The 20491-nt window shown below is 34.6% G+C and overlaps 1 protein-coding gene across 1 annotated transcript in view; it reads right to left on the minus strand.

The window, feature by feature from the left end:
- Nucleotides 1-261: 261 nt before the first annotated feature.
- Nucleotides 262-20491, minus strand: part of LOC149078858 (uncharacterized) — a 52219-nt gene continuing 31989 nt past the window's right edge. Inside the window, exons 4-5 of the mRNA XM_089240459.1 lie at nucleotides 6434-6665; nucleotides 262-2175 (exon numbers count right to left, since the gene is read on the minus strand). Coding sequence (XP_089096585.1) covers nucleotides 1702-2175; nucleotides 6434-6665 — 706 coding nt within the window. The 3' untranslated portion in view covers nucleotides 262-1701. The remainder of the gene's footprint in view (nucleotides 2176-6433; nucleotides 6666-20491) is intronic.

The raw sequence follows: 20491 nt of genomic DNA on the forward strand, positions 1-20491 counted from the left end.
ATGTATATGCCTATAGATGTCACTCGCATATAATATATTCAATTTTATTTGTATAATTTCTTATAAAAATAATTTCTCTTAAATTCATAAAAACTGAAGGGCATTAGTATATTTGAATGCGGTTTGCAAGAACGTTATTCTCAAGAAAGGGGATTTTTTTTAAATTTGGGAAAACATAAATTTTAATTTATGTTTAATATTTATGTTTAATTTATATTTAAACAAACTTAAGTTTTGGTCGATAGAGGACGCTGCATGAGAGCAAGTCACTGGAAATATGCAATTCCATAGTCATAAAATGCAGGATGTACGATTAACTGCTCTTTTCTGACTTTTCCAGTTACTGACCCTTAAATAAGGTGTTTACAATTTGTGGATGGACACTATTGAGGTGGAGTTCTTTTATCTCAGCCACGAATTATTGAACCAAACGCGTCCCCACGTCAATATTCCTGAGCAACTTCTTACGTATAGGGGACGCGATGGACAGAAAAAAAATTACGTGAGGACAACATCCGTGGCGGACAACATGGTGACATCACGGGTTCCCAAAATGAAAATTTTATTAATTCAAACATGCCACGTGGTTCATATGCAAACGTGGTTCGAAATATTGCATACAGAAAAAGAAGATCAGAAAACAAAATAGATATAAAATAAAATGGTGCAAAAACACTGTACGAACAATTAAATTTACGAATTGTGCATAACATATACTCTGGAGAATTATTTGTGCATAACTCGTGCAAAATAACACTGCACAGAACAGAAATAAAATAATATACATCGTTAAAAAGCCGTCTTAGGCACATGAAATAGGGAAAGTAACACAAGGCTAGGGGAAGTTGCACATAAGGTACACATCATAGTCCATGTAACTCAAAATGATGGCAAGGGAAAGTAGTATACATCTAGTTCATCATCAACAGCCTGGGGGAAGAAAACACATTCCAGCCCAGTTTCCCTATCCGCTTGATCAGCCTTCAGCCTTTCTGTATTGCACAAAGGACACTTGAAATCACGAATTGCTGTGGCTGAAGTTTTACGAATTTTTCGGACACAGAACCCAGATTGAATAAAGGGTCCAATCACTCCGGCCCGACTAGTTTCCGACTGACCAGATACGGCCCAGGCTCTGTCCCTCCCGGGATATAAGTCCGATTTTACCCGTGGGGGTTGGGCCGACCAGTTTCCCTGGCACCTCTATCGACGAAATTTGAATACATTTTTTTTTCTGCATGAAAAAAAATCCCCCTTAGGCCGGTATTACACTATAACAGTTTTAAAAAATTTCTTTTATAAAACTTGATGCTCAACCTTTTATAAACTTGATGAAACCAATCAGTAAGCTTATCGGTTGCATTCCCTCGAATGTAACCGATGGGTTTATTGGTTGCATTTGCCAAGGTTTGTAAAAGAACTTTTATGAAACTTTCATATTGTAATACCGGCCTTAGTGAGAATAAATTTTTCGCAAACCGCATTCAAATATACCAATTCCTTCAATTTTTATGAATTTTGAAACTATTTACGAATTGGACATCATGTACATAAAATTACATTCAATTAGAGTCCAACATTGCCTATCCGGCCTACTAAATGGTTGTTGTCAAGAGAGAACAGCACCATGATGATCACCAAGGCAAGACAGTAACGGATATCACGCGGAAACACTGGATTATATGGTGTGTGACTGTGTACCTAAAACACCTGAACGCAATGGTTCTTGAAGTCACTGACGATCACTTCCCGGCTTTTTGTCACCGTGATGCCAGAGATCCAGTTGAAATGACCAGGTAGAGATCCTTTGTTGCCGAAAGAACGGACGAACCGTCCATCAGGCCGAAAGATCTGGACCCTGCAGTTCCCACTGTCCCCGACGAACATGAACCCGCAACTATCGACGGCAACGCATTCGGGATTTTTGAACTGTCCCCTTTGCGATCCTCTCTGGCCCAAGGTCAGTTGATGTCCACCGTCGGTGCCGAACACGTGTATCCTGTGGTTCGAGGAATCACATACTATCAACCGGTCGCCACTACTTGTCACTGCGATTCCGGATGGTTCTTGGAAGACGACCGTTGGTCGTTTCGGTTGCTGTCGATCAGCGACTGGGGTCGACGATTGGTTACCAACTCCAATTTCTCTCAGGAAGCAACCGTCTTTACTGAGAACCTTAATGGAAAGTGCATAAAAAACGAGTTAGTTTAAGAGGGTTTATAGACAATATAAATGTAGACTATAATGGGGGGGGGGGGGGGGTGTAACGATCCCATGAAGTCGGGTTTTTAAAAATGACTTAAAAATATTTCATTTCATTGCAAATCAAATTGCAAAAAATTTCGTGTCAATCCGTTGATTTGTCCTTTTGAAATAAAAGGAAGTTAATAATGAGTTATAGTGTGTGAATGTATATACAAGGTGAATCCGACCCATTCTGCCAACGAAAGGGGGTGATAAACGAGCCCAAGTGGATCGTGAAACACCCTACCAACCCTGTCCTATCTAAAACCGTTTCCGAGTTATGGTGAAATTTCGATTATTAGGGAAAATGCGTCTAGCTGGTAGAATGGACAAGTTTTTTTTTGGAAAATTTCACCGATTGACACTAGAAGGGTGTTTGTGGAATTGGAAATTAAAAATTTTTGCGACAATTCGATTTTGAACTTCGCCAACCTTTCAGCACCTTTATCTCGCCATTAAATCCAGATATTTCAATGAAATTGATGTGACTTTATGGGATTTTTTTTTTCTGCGCTTTCAAAATATGAGATTAGTTTGGGTGTAGGTCTCACAGAAACTTCACAAATTTGGTTTTATTAGGACTTGACACAATTTCTTCCATAATCTAACACCTACCATAACTCGAAAACGGTTCGAGATAGGACATGGTTGGCGGGGTGTTTCATGGTCCACTTGGGCTTGTCTGTCACCCCCCTTTCGTTTGGCAGCATAGGTCGGATTCACCCTGTATAGTCTAAAGCCCTGTGCTGCCAAAGAACGAAGTGCGGTAAATTCACGAAATGTTTGACCAAAGACCAGTTTGCATAAATGATTCGGGCTTTGGCCGGCCAATTCGTGAAATGGCTGGAGATTCCTGGTCAATGTTCGATGTGCTGACGCAAGACGTTCCGGTATAGGCCCCACACCTATTTTTTTTGATCCGAGTGATAGAATATCTATCATGAGATAGAGTAACTATCTCCATGTGGACGAGAGATTAAAAGCGAAATTCGAGAGAAAAAAAAACCCTCTATTTATTATAATGATATACACATAGTTTTTTCTCTCATATCGTGACGGTGATATGATTTGTATCTTATGGAATCAATATAAAGATAATCACTAGGGGGATTTTTATGTCCCCAAAGATGAAACGTCATAGTTGATCGGTAAATTCAGGTTTTTCAACCTATCAGCTACGACGTTTCATCTTTAGGGGCATAAAAATCTGAGCTCTAATAATCACTAATAGTGGGAGTTTTGACTGCTCCCTGTGGTTGTAGCCATATGGGACTTTCGTACCCCCGTTTTGCCATTCGTGGTTTGCACCCCCCCCCCCCAAACCCCCTTCTGACTAGTAATCCGATTGAACATTTCTTGAAAAGCAACACAAAAGAATCAATACTAAAACGTGATAATATCAATTGTGGGTTCGGGACCTATAGCTCAAGATTCCCTGGCTCTAAGTGGATATGTATGACCTATCTCGGGTCACATGGGCTTCTGAGATAGGTCATACATATCCACTTAGAGCCAGGGAATCTTGAGCTATGCGGTCTACCAGGGAAACTTGGGTCACATGGGCTTCTAAGTTTGGACCCATAGGTTAATAGAAAGAAGTCCTAATTTATATAGAAAGTGATCCCTATCCGACAACATCGCTCCATTCTACGCCACAAGTACGAATCCCATTTCTATGTACAACAGCACTTCTGAATAGCGGACACCCTCGGAACCGAAAAAAAGTCTCGGGGAGTGACTGTTAATAGATAGGAAAACACACTGGAGCCCCGTCGACGTAATCTTTATTTCTTTCATCCATTCCGAAATTATTTCTTTCAATTCCAGAATAATCGTTTTCAATGTCGTCAATCATTTTCTGAAAATGATCTGCGGGCCACGATAAAAACCTCCGAGGGCCGAATGTGAGTCGCGGGCCATGCATTGAAGACCCCTGGTGGACTTTTCGCATTCGACAAAGAACCATAGGACTTTGATCGCAACAAGAATACGAAATGACTTCAGTTTGAATGAAATCACATCATTTTATTTTATGCATACGACGAGCGTTAATTAAACCAGTTTATACAGGGTGTCCTGTAAGTCCTGATTCGGCCATTATCTGACCAACCATCCTTCGTAGAGATATGGTTCCAGTTTAAAAAATGGGCCTCACGCTTCCGAATGTCAATAACCACTGGTCTAAACAATATCACGGGTTCCCAGGCAAGTCTTCCGGCACATTAAGCGGATGTGTAACATCTGCCTCAGCTACGGAATCCCGTATTTTAAATGTGTTCATTTGTATATAGTTTTGAATTGAATGCTTTGAGCTCAGCTCTGGAGTCAGTAAGCCCACCACCTCAAAACCCGGCACCATCTGGCACAGTGACTAGAAGACACTAGCCCGTGTTACCATTGCCACGACGATGTTAAGTGTAAGTGGCTGAGCACCTGACCTCCAATGATGCGAGAGATATTCGGGAACACAAAGGGTTCTCGACTCAACCAGCCAGGAGGTCAAGAAACTCGGTACCTCGCTGATCCGCAGAGCTGAGCCCTATCTAACAGGGAGGACAGTGAGCCACAAAAACGTCAAACGAAAACATTGGGAAATCCTCCCGAAGCTACCTAACCATGTCAATCCCCGAGCACAAGAAACTGTTATACTTACTTTAGTCTAGGTTTAGACCTCAAAGAGAGGCCTTTCCTTGGAGACCAGACGCGAACGGTCTTGCCGGAGTGAAATCTGATATTCGAATGATTTTCAACAGACGTTTCAATATACAGAAGCGCATTGTAAGATATCACTCAAGAATGAGAATGTGATATCCATTTGTTGAATAACATTGTTGCTGTCACACCAGGTAGATGAGTGATCGGCATTCGAACCCGAGCTTTATGTTTTTTTTTTATTCACTGGGATGAGCTAATTCAGGGGTTCCTAACCTTTTTCAGTCACGTCCCAAGATCAACAAGATCAGCTTTGCTATCCATGGGAGAGTTTGTTCTTCGAAATTACTGAAACCAGTGACGCTGTGCATTTATAATAGACTGTAAATGGATTTGTACGACGCATCTAGGAAGTCTGTGAATCAGGTTTGAGTCGTGACCTGCAGCCTATGAATGAATCCCTGGTTGAAAGTGTATTTGTACGACCCATCTCGGAAGCACCTGTACACATTGCCACGAAGCCAGAGTATCATAGCCCCCGGCAAAGCGATTTTTTGGAGGCCCTACCAAATTGAAATGCTAACTCTTGAAAATTTCAACCAGATCTCATTTTTGTGAGGACTACCTCTACTCTTGAGGTCCCCCGGGCTATGCCGGGGTGGGCCCATGTGTTAAGACGGCACTGCCTGTGAATCAAGTTTGGGTCATGACCTGTATCCTATGAATCCCTGGCTGTAAGTGGATTTGTACGACCCATCACGGAAGCCCTTGCGACCCAAGTTTGGTTCGCGACCCACAGGTTGAGAGCCCCTGCGTTAAAGCCGCACACACACACACTCTCAGAATACACATTCCGACATGTGCCGATTCGTTAGAAATTCCGTATAGGAATGTGACAAGGTGCATGTACGGTTGTGTGTGTTTTTTCCCGTGGCGGAAAAACCGGTCCCGTCACGTCTGCGGTCTTATGATCACTGTGCTTAAATTGCAATAGCGGTAGAGCCTGGACGTGCTCGGTTCATTCTGTATTTTGCATGTACGGATAAGTAGTAGTAGTAGAAACTTCTCGAATTGGCTGGCCAAAACCCAAAATTCTGACATTGGCCGGGACAATTTTCAAATGTTTCAATATTGGGCTTTGGCAGTAACATATACATTTGCACTGCTTCACATTACTTGTTTCTCTTATTTTGAAAGAAAAAAACTAATCGATTGACATAAATATTTTTGCATTTGATTTGCTATTAAATGAGGTATTTTTTAAAGTCATTTTTGAAAAATCCGCTTCAGGGGTCTTGACACCCCCTTGTGCTACAAAAACTCCATAGCGGCTAACTATGGATGATTGAGTTCTGATACCAATAACATAATAAGCTGTTTTCTCCGCCTTCGACGCAGAATGAAATGATTTATTAATGACGCAAGTTAAGTTTCAATTAGAAAAAGCGGATTTTTTATTCATCACAAAATGCGTTCAGTGATTGAAATAACTAAAGTTTTTCAAGTGTTTAGCTACAGTGTATATGAATGATCGTACCTGAATACGGTTGTTGATTGTATCGCATACGAATATGTCCCCTTCTTTGTCGACGCAGATTGATTCTGGACTACGGAATTGAAGTTTGCCGCTTCCTTTGGAACCGATCTGTCTGATGAACGTCTCTGTTCTACTGAACACGTGGATGCAGTTCTTCCATTTATCGGTCACGAAAATCTCTTCGGTCACTGGTGACATCGCTATGCCATAAGGACACATGAATTCCCCGAGCCTAAAGGAGAATTGATAGTTTTATTGAGAGAAGTTCTACAAAAAATAAGCGTAGACGATAATTTAGAGTGTGTGTGTGTGTGCGTTCGTAAAAAAAAAAGTTTAGTCTTAGGGGCCGTTCAAGTATTACGTCATCATCGATGGGGGGGGGGTGAAGGGGGGTTTTCGATTTGCTGACTTTTGATGACAGGGGGAGGGGGGGTTTGGATAATGCTTACGTCATCAACCACCCTTTATGAAAATATGAGTTAGGATTCAGAGGGGCAGAGGTGTGACGAAATTTTGCTGACTAGGGGGGGGGGGGGAGGAGCCAGCGATTTGCTGCCTTTTGCTGACAGGGGGGGGGGTCAAAAATGGCTAAAAATTTGCTTACGTAATATTTGAACGGCGCCTTATTATCGTTGAAGTAAGTATCGGTTTTGGTTACACAAAGAAAAGGTTGTAATATGACTTGTGTATGGTGGGGGGAAGGTAATGGAAAGCAGAGAAGAAAGTTTTTTTTTAGTGTTACGGGATTGCAAAGGTTTCCTTTGTGTATGCAAGAGTTTCCTAGAACATAGATGTCATTTCAATGGTTCCCTAGAGAACGTGGATATAATTTTAATGATCCTCTGAGGTAGTAGGATATCAAAGGCTTCCCAGAACATGCAAAAATACAAGTTCAAATCATTTCAGGGGTTTCCAAAATCATGCATATATTTTTAAAGGTTTTGTGGCAGCGCTCCTTTTTTCTTAGGATATGGATACCGTTCCAATCCTGTTTCCTATACCGCGCCCTAAAACGTTGATAATATTTCAACACTTCTAATAGAGAATTCATTTTTGTCTTAAATTCAAAAGTCTCCTACAACTTGCTCAAGGGTCCTTTACAACGCGTATATGATGCATTCAATTTTTCCTACAACATGGATTCAGCGTTGATGTAAGATGATTCCTTAGCCGGTGTCTAATGAAAAGAAAAGGGTGGCCGTAAATTTTTTTCATTATTTCCTTACGTTTCATCCGTTTGCTTGTGGCGCGAAAACGTCTTCAACTTTCATCTTCTCTTTCCTCATAAACGTAACCTTTTGCCCCGTAAACGTTTTCGGCTGCATTCGCTGTAGATTGCTGGCATAAAAGTTGAATACCGAATACAGATTCACAATTGTCTGATAGCGAGTACTGGCTTGTGATTAGGTTATGTGTTGCCATCTGAGATCACAATATTTTCAAAGGGAGACTTTTTATGTTTTCTGCAGTTCTTATAAATTTTATTCAAATGATTAATTGAACTGACCGGTGAATTTTTGCTTTTCAATATCAATAGTAAATTTTCTTTTGAAGGCTTAATGCAAGTGAAAATAGTTAGAAAAACACCGTTCTATGCTCAAATTAAAGACAAGATCATGCATGATCAATCCATAACCCGATGTCCGATGTGGCCCGTGACAATTACCCAAACCACTAATGTGGCCCCCATGAAAGGTTATCAAATCACCAGAGTCTCTCATGTTAAATGCACATATAAAGAACACTTAAGTAACCCTAAGCACATTTCCAAATCTCACTTGAGTGATCCACACAAGTAGTGTACGCGTCGCTTGACCGCGATAATGTCAATTTCCGCCACCAGATGGCGCCACCGGAAATGTTTTCGCGCGTTTTTTTTTTTTTAGCCGGACTTCGAACCAGATTACCTGACCGATATATTTCGAACCGGACTACCTGTCGACAGTGTTTATTTTCAAAATGGCGGTATTTTTTTATGTCACTGTCGAGACGTTATCTTGACCATGGGATGTTTTCTGTGGTTATCAACTAATTCCCGATAATTACTATACTCTCTTTGGAGTTCAAATCCAAAGTAAAACTAAAAGGGGTCATAGCGTTATCTTGACCATGGGATGTTGTCTGTGGTTATCAACTAATTCCCGATAATTACTATACGCTCTTTGGAGTTCAAATCCAAAGTAAAACTAAAAGGGGTCATAGCGTTATCTTGACCATGGGATGTTGTCTGTGGTTATCAACTAATTTCCGATAATTACTATACGCTCTTTGGAGTTCAAATCCAAAGTAAAACTAAAAGGGGTCATAGCGTTATCTTGACCAAGGGATGTTGTCTGTGGTTATCAACTAATTTCCGATAATTACTATACGCTCTTTGGAGTTCAAATCCAAAGTAAAACTGAAAGGGGCGGGGTCTTACTCGTCCAACTGCGAGGGTTCCTTGATTTAAAAAACGTCGCTCCTAATTTTGATGTGCCTATGATCGACGATCGTCCACGGAGTTATTGGTGAAAAGGGCGCATATTGTGAACCATATCTACTGTTTTTCAATTATTTTCCACGAACCATTTTTTTAAATAAATTTTTAAAAATTTTCTCAAGATGGTCGATCACGTGACCCACGTTGATGACGATACTAGATGGCAGCACTACCGATATTTAACTTCCGTGAAAATTATTCACTATGTCGTTATATAAAAAAATTTATGAAATGTCGTCCCGATTTTCTCTTTGGACATGAAGCTGTATTAGAAATGAATTTAAAAGAGAAAAAATTACGTCTCCAAATTACGGCGAAAATGTCAATTTTGGCACCAAACTAACCAAGATTTTTCTCTAGCTATTTTCAAATCTCAAGTTTGAAAAGATATAGTTCGTTTGTGGTTGATGATGATGCTAATTAACCACTAGTGTTCAAATTATGCTGCTTCGAGAAGACCCTTTTTATAAAAAAAATATCCAAGTTAATCAAACATGATCCAAAAAAAAAACGCTCACTTTCCAAGCGTTATTATTTTTACCCATCGTCTTTGGATCTTTAAGAGATTAGATACCAAAAATATGCACAAAAAAAAAAAACCACACACAAGTTTTCATTGTCAACATTTCTATATTTCCTTCCATAACGAAACGAGATTTGTAACTACACCCTTAAAAAGCTTATTCTTTAGACATCACTTCTTATACCACATAAATAAGAAAGATATTGTGTCTTCCCGCACTTTATTATTTTATTTCTATTTTAGTTTTTCATTATGTCACTTTATTCATGGCTTTTATTTTATTCACTTCAAACACTTAAAAATTTATTTATTTCACTTTATCCAACTTATTCTATATTTAATTATTCAAACTTTTATTCAAAAATTTTTAATATTTTCTTTATTTCATTATCTTTTTCATTTCGTTTATTTTTAATCATTCAAAATTTTATTTTTTAATGTTTCATCGTTATTATATTATCTATTTGATTTTATTATCTTTGTGTGAACATTTTATTTTCATTGATATTATTTTTTTAAATTTAAACCTACTTTTAGTTTTTCATTATGTCACTTTATTCATGGCTTTTATTTTATTTTTTATTCACTTCAAACACTTAAAAATTTATTTATTTCACTTTATCCAATTATTCTCTATTTAATTATTCAAACTTATATTCGAAAATTTAATTTTTTCTTTATTTTATCTATTTGATTTTGTTATCTTAGTGTCATAATTTTATTTTCAGTGTTAGCTTATTTTTTCATTTTTATTTTATTTTTTATTCACTTCAAACACTTAAAAATTATTTATTTCACTTGTTTTAGTTCACTTTATTTCCATTGATATATATTTTTTTAATTCAAGCCTTTCCAACTTATTCTATATTTAATTATTCAAACTTTTATTCAAAAATTTTAATTTTTATTTATTTTATCTATTTGATTTTTATTATCTTAGTGTCATCATATTATTTTCATTTCGTTTATTTTTCAATCATTCAAAATTTCATTCTTTAATGTTTCATCGTTTATCTATTTGATTTTTATTATCTTTGTGTCAACATTTTATTTTCTTTATGTTTTTATCGTTACTATTCATCTATATATCGTTTTTTCATTATTTTTGTTATTTTATTTTTATTTACTTAAAATTGTTTATTTTGTCGTTTGAAGATTTTACATTTCTTAAATAATATATTTTTAAATTAAAATGTCATGTGAATAAATTTCACGCGTAGTTCAAAAAATGAGACAGACTACAAGTTTATACAGTTCAAATATTTATTCATATCAAGATATCGATAGCATGCTCGATAAGTTTATACATTTGTCTGGAATTTAAATTAATTCCTTTTATCGTCGGTGTGTTATTGACAAAAACACGAATGTCATAAATTGTATTACATTTCGTGAAAAAAACACCATCACCAAGAGGTTGGGAACGAGAACAGTTTCCTCTAAATTTGAAGCTGGGGTCGTCGTACACATTCAATGCAAGGCTAGATAACGTGATAATCACGGACACAACGATGATCCCGATCAAGGCTTTCCTGGTCTCTTCACGGCTAAAAAATTTTCTCTGGGCCGTCACAGCGCTATCCTTTGATACGTCTTGCATAACTCTGTACTTATCACGATCTCCACTGGAAATGACAAATGCTAGCGGGATTTCAGCAATTAATATGCTTCATTATGAAAAATCGACGTGGTCTTTCTAGTGTTAAACTGTATTTACGTTGAATTGGGTATGAAAACCGTGTCTCTGACATGTCTCAATGAATAAAATTTTCATAACTTAAGAAAATATTCATTTCCCGGCGTTTTATGAAATATGAATGTTTCTTACATTTCTGCTGAAAAGATTTCTAATGTTTATCAATCCGGGAAGTTACTCCGGCTTACGTACTATAAAATATTATATCTGTATGTTTATTAGAGTTTTTTTTTTCATGAATTTTACGTTCCTTAGCAGACATTGTTATAACGAGAGGCATGTTTTTTCGAATAGTGATGAGAATAACAAAAGGCTAAAAATAAACTACTGAATCCGATATGACTGGTGTCAACTAAAGAGTGGACATGACATTTTAACTTTTATTCTTTCTCGCACCAATTTTCTCAGAAGCATGTGTGTATTAAATAAAATAATAATACTTTTATAAAAAAAGGGATAAATAACATGAAAAAATGATAAAAATGTTAAAACTCATAAAAATGATAAAAATAACCCACTAGGAATTTTTAGCCAGCAAGACTTCAAAATGAAAGTCCTTTTTTTACTGTTTCTAAATCGCATGTTATATCGTGACTTAGAACGTGATCTACGTGAGTGGCACTTATTACTTTCAAAGGTCACGCTTAGAATGACCAACTGAACACATTATTCCGCCCTAACTATTCAGTGTGAATCCATTGTTTCTTTCATAAAAGTTCTCACAGTGAATGCTTTCCAAAATCAGTTTTTGGTTTCCAATCTTTAATTCCGACATATTCAATTTCTCGAGATGGACGAATTCTCAGCTGTTTTCTCTCATTCAATTTACTATCTTTTTACTAATTTTAACATATTCTATTTCAAATGAAATTAAATTTATTATTTCTATACATACAGAAAAAAAATTGAATTATGGGAAACATATATACCATCTAGAGAAAAATGCCTGTACCGACGATTAAAAAAATTACATTGTTATTAAGGGATAAATAAAATATTTATAAAATTAACAAAAAAATATAAAAAAACACAAGACAAAATTACTGATGTCAAATAAAAAATAAGCACAGAAAAAACACAATATATAAGGGAAAATTCTTAATTTATGATGAAAAATGCAAGAGAAACAAGACAATTTTACGTTCACATAAAATTCCAAGATTTAACGAAATGAAATGATTTTTTCAGCTGTTGTCGTAAAGTACTCCGGATATCACACTATAAAACGAAATGAGTTTTTATATATATAAGTTATTCTTCTTAGATTATTTTCACAAATTCAACAAAATGGGATACATGTCGTTCTTTTAGTTTTTCTTAGATTTCCACAGTGGTTTCAAAGGATTCAACCTAAACTTTGCGCTAGTCAACTAGTTGATTTGTTCTCCCACCCCCCAAACAAGAGCGACAATAGAGAAGGTAGTATGGATACAGATGATTGCAATATCAAAGATGGATAGACGAAACAAATACAGAGATGTTTGGTTTATGGTGTATGGATGAGATGAATAATGGTTTCTCAAAACTGAATTGTTCAAATGGATAAAGTATTCACGTAATTTTCGAATGATGTTCAATATGATGAGACTTAACAAACCTCTTTTATTATTTCAATGCATTAATTCCTTTTGACATATTTTCTTTGATTTCGTGATTTTTCCCCTTTTCAAATTACCGATTTTTGATTAAAAAAAAAAGACACAGTTGTATCATTTTCATCAACTTTTTTAACAGAAAATACTTTAACTACCGTGAGCTAATAAAATATGAATTCGATTATTTTACTCTTCGTATGCTCATTCAAACTTTTCCTTGGACTCATCATTCGCGACGTTTCAAAGAATTATTTTCCGATAAAACTTGCATTTTCGATGAAAAGATTTTTCGTCGAGGTTTCTTCCCGCTATCTTTCTATTGTTTATTAACCTATTGCCGCGAAGATACTTCAGCTTTAATGTTATAAAATATTATCTCTGTACATTTCTTCGTGTTTTTTCATGAATTTTACGAGTCTCAGCAAAATTACATCGGTACTTGATAACTCTCATATCGAATTGTTGAACATCAACGAGGTCACGAAACCCCCCCATACCACATTAAATACTCAATATTTCTCACCCATATGAGCGTTAATGCTGAGAGTAATACTTTGATTTAGACAAAATTTATCACTTTAAATTCACTTTGAACGTATACGCCTGATAAAAAAAATTTATTACCCATACCAGACTATTGAAAAAGACGATTAGGTCAACAAAATTTGGGCGTTCACTCTTAACTTCGAGAACTTTGATGTCCTATATTACGACACAATCTTGATCAATCGATGGGTTTGTAATCCAAGAATGTCGTTCAGAACGGGTACAAATTTAGGTGAAAAGACGGCATATATCATCAATATAGTGGAAGAGAAATTACATCAAGCACAAATATTATAGAAAGGCGTTTATTCAGTAAAATAATTATACTTTAAAATAAAAGAGGTCGATAAAAATGATTTAAAAAAACATTGAAAATGGTAATAAAGAAAAAATGGTAGAAAAAAATATTACAAATTTTAAAGAGGATGAATTTGAACAAAAAGTGTGTGGGAGACTGCCATGTGTCTGCCTTATCCACAGAGTAATAATACTTTATATCTTAAGTCTATGGCCTTATCCTTGCAAAGGACTATCAACAAAGATGGATGCCCAGAGAATGGAAGAAGGGGGTCATCGGTTGCTACAAGATCTGAGTACTATTGCTGAGTACTATCAGTACTTACTGTCATAATTTTATTTTCAGTGTTAAACTAAAAATGAAATTATGACAGTAAGATAATAAAATCAAATAGATAAAATAAAGAAAAAATTAAATTTTCGAATATAAGTTTGAATAATTGAATAGAGAATAAGTTGGATAAAGAAAAAATAAATTTTTAAGTGTTTGAAGTGAATAAAAAAAAATAAAATTGTTTATTCGGTCGTTTGAAGATTTTACATTTCTTAAATGATATATATATATCGGTAGCTATTGTCATTCGCAATAGTACTCAGATCTTGTAGCAACCGATGACCCCCTTCTTCCATTCTCTGGGCATCCATCTTTGTTGATAGTCCTTTGCAAGGATAAGGCCATAGACTTAAGATATAAAGTATTATTACTCTGTGGATAAGGCAGACACATGGCAGTCTCCCACACACTTTTTGTTCAAATTCATCCTCTTTAAAATTTGTAATATTTTTTTCTACCATTTTTTCTTTATTACCATTTTCAATGTTTTTTTAAATCATTTTTATCGACCTCTTTTATTTTAAAGTATAATTATTTTACTGAATAAACGCCTTTCTATAATATTTGTGCTTGATGTAATTTCTCTTCCACTATATTGATGATATATGCCGTCTTTTCACCTAAATTTGTACCCGTTCTGAACGACATTCTTGGATTACAAACCCATCGATTGATCAAGATTGTGTCGTAATATAGGACATCAAAGTTCTCGAAGTTAAGAGTGAACGCCCAAATTTTGTTGACCTAATCGTCTTTTTCAATAGTCTGGTATGGGTAATAAATTTTTTTTATCAGGCGTATACGTTCAAAGTGAATTTAAAGTGATAAATTTTGTCTAAATCAAAGTATTACTCTCAGCATTAACGCTCATATGGGTGAGAAATATTGAGTATTTAATGTGGTATGGGGGGTTTCGTGACCTCGTTGATGTTCAACAATTCGATATGAGAGTTATCAAGTACCGATGTAATTTTGCTGAGACTCGTAAAATTCATGAAAAAACACGAAGAAATGTACAGAGATAATATTTTATAACATTAAAGCTGAAGTATCTTCGCGGCAATAGGTTAATAAACAATAGAAAGATAGCGGGAAGAAACCTCGACGAAAAATCTTTTCATCGAAAATGCAAGTTTTATCGGAAAATAATTCTTTGAAACGTCGCGAATGATGAGTCCAAGGAAAAGTTTGAATGAGCATACGAAGAGTAAAATAATCGAATTCATATTTTATTAGCTCACGGTAGTTAAAGTATTTTCTGTTAAAAAAGTTGATGAAAATGATACAACTGTGTCTTTTTTTTTTAATCAAAAATCGGTAATTTGAAAAGGGGAAAAATCACGAAATCAAAGAAAATATGTCAAAAGGAATTAATGCATTGAAATAATAAAAGAGGTTTGTTAAGTCTCATCATATTGAACATCATTCGAAAATTACGTGAATACTTTATCCATTTGAACAATTCAGTTTTGAGAAACCATTATTCATCTCATCCATACACCATAAACCAAACATCTCTGTATTTGTTTCGTCTATCCATCTTTGATATTGCAATCATCTGTATCCATACTACCTTCTCTATTGTCGCTCTTGTTTGGGGGGTGGGAGAACAAATCAACTAGTTGACTAGCGCAAAGTTTAGGTTGAATCCTTTGAAACCACTGTGGAAATCTAAGAAAAACTAAAAGAACGACATGTATCCCATTTTGTTGAATTTGTGAAAATAATCTAAGAAGAATAACTTATATATATAAAAACTCATTTCGTTTTATAGTGTGATATCCGGAGTACTTTACGACAACAGCTGAAAAAATCATTTCATTTCGTTAAATCTTGGAATTTTATGTGAACGTAAAATTGTCTTGTTTCTCTTGCATTTTTCATCATAAATTAAGAATTTTCCCTTATATATTGTGTTTTTTCTGTGCTTATTTTTTATTTGACATCAGTAATTTTGTCTTGTGTTTTTTTATATTTTTTTGTTAATTTTATAAATATTTTATTTATCCCTTAATAACAATGTAATTTTTTTAATCGTCGGTACAGGCATTTTTCTCTAGATGGTATATATGTTTCCCATAATTCAATTTTTTTTCTGTATGTATAGAAATAATAAATTTAATTTCATTTGAAATAGAATATGTTAAAATTAGTAAAAAGATAGTAAATTGAATGAGAGAAAACAGCTGAGAATTCGTCCATCTCGAGAAATTGAATATGTCGGAATTAAAGATTGGAAACCAAAAACTGATTTTGGAAAGCATTCACTGTGAGAACTTTTATGAAAGAAACAATGGATTCACACTGAATAGTTAGGGCGGAATAATGTGTTCAGTTGGTCATTCTAAGCGTGACCTTTGAAAGTAATAAGTGCCACTCACGTAGATCACGTTCTAAGTCACGATATAACATGCGATTTAGAAACAGTAAAAAAAGGACTTTCATTTTGAAGTCTTGCTGGCTAAAAATTCCTAGTGGGTTATTTTTATCATTTTTATGAGTTTTAACATTTTTATCATTTTTATGAGTTTTAACATTTTTATCATTTTTTCATGTTATTTATCCCTTTTTTTATAAAAGTATTATTATTTTATTTAATACACACATGCTTCTGAGAAAATTGGTGCGAGAAAGAATAAAAGTTAAAATGTCATGTCCACTCTTTAGTTGACACCAGTCATATCGGATTCAGTAGTTTATTTTTAGCCTTTTGTTATTCTCATCACTATTCGAAAAAACATGCCTCTCGTTATAACAATGTCTGCTAAGGAACGTAAAATTCATGAAAAAAAAAACTCTAATAAACATACAGATATAATATTTTATAGTACGTAAGCCGGAGTAACTTCCCGGATTGATAAACATTAGAAATCTTTTCAGCAGAAATGTAAGAAACATTCATATTTCATAAAACGCCGGGAAATGAATATTTTCTTAAGTTATGAAAATTTTATTCATTGAGACATGTCAGAGACACGGTTTTCATACCCAATTCAACGTAAATACAGTTTAACACTAGAAAGACCACGTCGATTTTTCATAATGAAGCATATTAATTGCTGAAATCCCGCTAGCATTTGTCATTTCCAGTGGAGATCGTGATAAGTACAGAGTTATGCAAGACGTATCAAAGGATAGCGCTGTGACGGCCCAGAGAAAATTTTTTAGCCGTGAAGAGACCAGGAAAGCCTTGATCGGGATCATCGTTGTGTCCGTGATTATCACGTTATCTAGCCTTGCATTGAATGTGTACGACGACCCCAGCTTCAAATTTAGAGGAAACTGTTCTCGTTCCCAACCTCTTGGTGATGGTGTTTTTTTCACGAAATGTAATACAATTTATGACATTCGTGTTTTTGTCAATAACACACCGACGATAAAAGGAATTAATTTAAATTCCAGACAAATGTATAAACTTATCGAGCATGCTATCGATATCTTGATATGAATAAATATTTGAACTGTATAAACTTGTAGTCTGTCTCATTTTTTGAACTACGCGTGAAATTTATTCACATGACATTTTAATTTAAAAATATATTATTTAAGAAATGTAAAATCTTCAAACGACAAAATAAACAATTTTAAGTAAATAAAAATAAAATAACAAAAATAATGAAAAAACGATATATAGATGAATAGTAACGATAAAAACATAAAGAAAATAAAATGTTGACACAAAGATAATAAAAATCAAATAGATAAACGATGAAACATTAAAGAATGAAATTTTGAATGATTGAAAAATAAACGAAATGAAAATAATATGATGACACTAAGATAATAAAAATCAAATAGATAAAATAAATAAAAATTAAAATTTTTGAATAAAAGTTTGAATAATTAAATATAGAATAAGTTGGAAAGGCTTGAATTAAAAAAATATATATCAATGGAAATAAAGTGAACTAAAACAAGTGAAATAAATAATTTTTAAGTGTTTGAAGTGAATAAAAAATAAAATAAAAATGAAAAAATAAGCTAACACTGAAAATAAAATTATGACACTAAGATAACAAAATCAAATAGATAAAATAAAGAAAAAATTAAATTTTCGAATATAAGTTTGAATAATTAAATAGAGAATAATTGGATAAAGTGAAATAAATAAATTTTTAAGTGTTTGAAGTGAATAAAAAATAAAATAAAAGCCATGAATAAAGTGACATAATGAAAAACTAAAAGTAGGTTTAAATTTAAAAAAATAATATCAATGAAAATAAAATGTTCACACAAAGATAATAAAATCAAATAGATAATATAATAACGATGAAACATTAAAAAATAAAATTTTGAATGATTAAAAATAAACGAAATGAAAAAGATAATGAAATAAAGAAAATATTAAAAATTTTTGAATAAAAGTTTGAATAATTAAATATAGAATAAGTTGGATAAAGTGAAATAAATAAATTTTTAAGTGTTTGAAGTGAATAAAATAAAAGCCATGAATAAAGTGACATAATGAAAAACTAAAATAGAAATAAAATAATAAAGTGCGGGAAGACACAATATCTTTCTTATTTATGTGGTATAAGAAGTGATGTCTAAAGAATAAGCTTTTTAAGGGTGTAGTTACAAATCTCGTTTCGTTATGGAAGGAAATATAGAAATGTTGACAATGAAAACTTGTGTGTGGTTTTTTTTTTTTGTGCATATTTTTGGTATCTAATCTCTTAAAGATCCAAAGACGATGGGTAAAAATAATAACGCTTGGAAAGTGAGCGTTTTTTTTGGATCATGTTTGATTAACTTGGATATTTTTTTTATAAAAAGGGTCTTCTCGAAGCAGCATAATTTGAACACTAGTGGTTAATTAGCATCATCATCAACCACAAACGAACTATATCTTTTCAAACTTGAGATTTGAAAATAGCTAGAGAAAAATCTTGGTTAGTTTGGTGCCAAAATTGACATTTTCGCCGTAATTTGGAGACGTAATTTTTTCTCTTTTAAATTCATTTCTAATACAGCTTCATGTCCAAAGAGAAAATCGGGACGACATTTCATAAATTTTTTTATATAACGACATAGTGAATAATTTTCACGGAAGTTAAATATCGGTAGTGCTGCCATCTAGTATCGTCATCAACGTGGGTCACGTGATCGACCATCTTGAGAAAATTTTTAAAAATTTATTTAAAAAAATGGTTCGTGGAAAATAATTGAAAAACAGTAGATATGGTTCACAATATGCGCCCTTTTCACCAATAACTCCGTGGACGATCGTCGATCATAGGCACATCAAAATTAGGAGCGACGTTTTTTAAATCAAGGAACCCTCGCAGTTGGACGAGTAAGACCCCGCCCCTTTCAGTTTTACTTTGGATTTGAACTCCAAAGAGCGTATAGTAATTATCGGAAATTAGTTGATAACCACAGACAACATCCCTTGGTCAAGATAACGCTATGACCCCTTTTAGTTTTACTTTGGATTTGAACTCCAAAGAGCGTATAGTAATTATCGGAAATTAGTTGATAACCACAGACAACATCCCATGGTCAAGATAACGCTATGACCCCTTTTAGTTTTACTTTGGATTTGAACTCCAAAGAGCGTATAGTAATTATCGGGAATTAGTTGATAACCACAGACAACATCCCATGGTCAAGATAACGCTATGACCCCTTTTAGTTTTACTTTGGATTTGAACTCCAAAGAGAGTATAGTAATTATCGGGAATTAGTTGATAACCACAGAAAACATCCCATGGTCAAGATAACGTCTCGACAGTGACATAAAAAAATACCGCCATTTTGAAAATAAACACTGTCGACAGGTAGTCCGGTTCGAAATATATCGGTCAGGTAATCTGGTTCGAAGTCCGGCTAAAAAAAAAAAAACGCGCGAAAACATTTCCGGTGGCGCCATCTGGTGGCGGAAATTGACATTATCGCGGTCAAGCGACGCGTACACTACTCACACACCTCCAGTTCACTTAAGTTGGCTCATGGAACATTTGCAGATTACTCATGTAACTGGCGGCGCATTTCCAGATCACTCGATTGGTCAGCGGCAAGCTTCGAGATCACTTAAGCTGCCAGCGACGCATATTTGCAGTTCGCTTAAATTGCCAGCGATACATTTCCAAAGATCACTTACATTTCCCGTGACACATTTCCAGACCACTTTAAATTGCACGCGATACATTTACAGATCACTTAAGTGGCCCACTACATATTAACAGTTCACTTAAATTGCACGCTACATATTCCCAGATCATTTAAGTGGCCCGCGACACTTTCCAAAACCAATGAAGTGGCCCACATTCCCCAAAAGGTCGAGTACCCTTGGGCCACATGTGTTAGACATGTCAGTGATAATCGAAGGTAGTCTCTATTCTTGGAATCTTGAAGCATGAAATCAATCAAGTCTTACTCTTTTGACAGAGGGAAAACATTGTTAGATTCTGAAATAAAATTCTGTGGGATAAGAAGCATCATTAGAGCAAATTCTGAAACTGCTCCGACTGGTTAAAACATACGCATTTCTGTGATAAATATTTGAATTCGAACTGTTGTTACCCATTTTTCTGTGAGAAATTCCTTAGAAAATGTGGGTATTTGTGTATTGATATGCGTGAAAAA

This window comes from Pholcus phalangioides, unplaced genomic scaffold (assembly GCF_987345545.1).
Source record: "Pholcus phalangioides strain wild (caught in Gottingen) unplaced genomic scaffold, Ppha-v1.0 ptg000013l_1, whole genome shotgun sequence".
NCBI lineage: Eukaryota > Metazoa > Arthropoda > Arachnida > Araneae > Pholcidae > Pholcus > Pholcus phalangioides.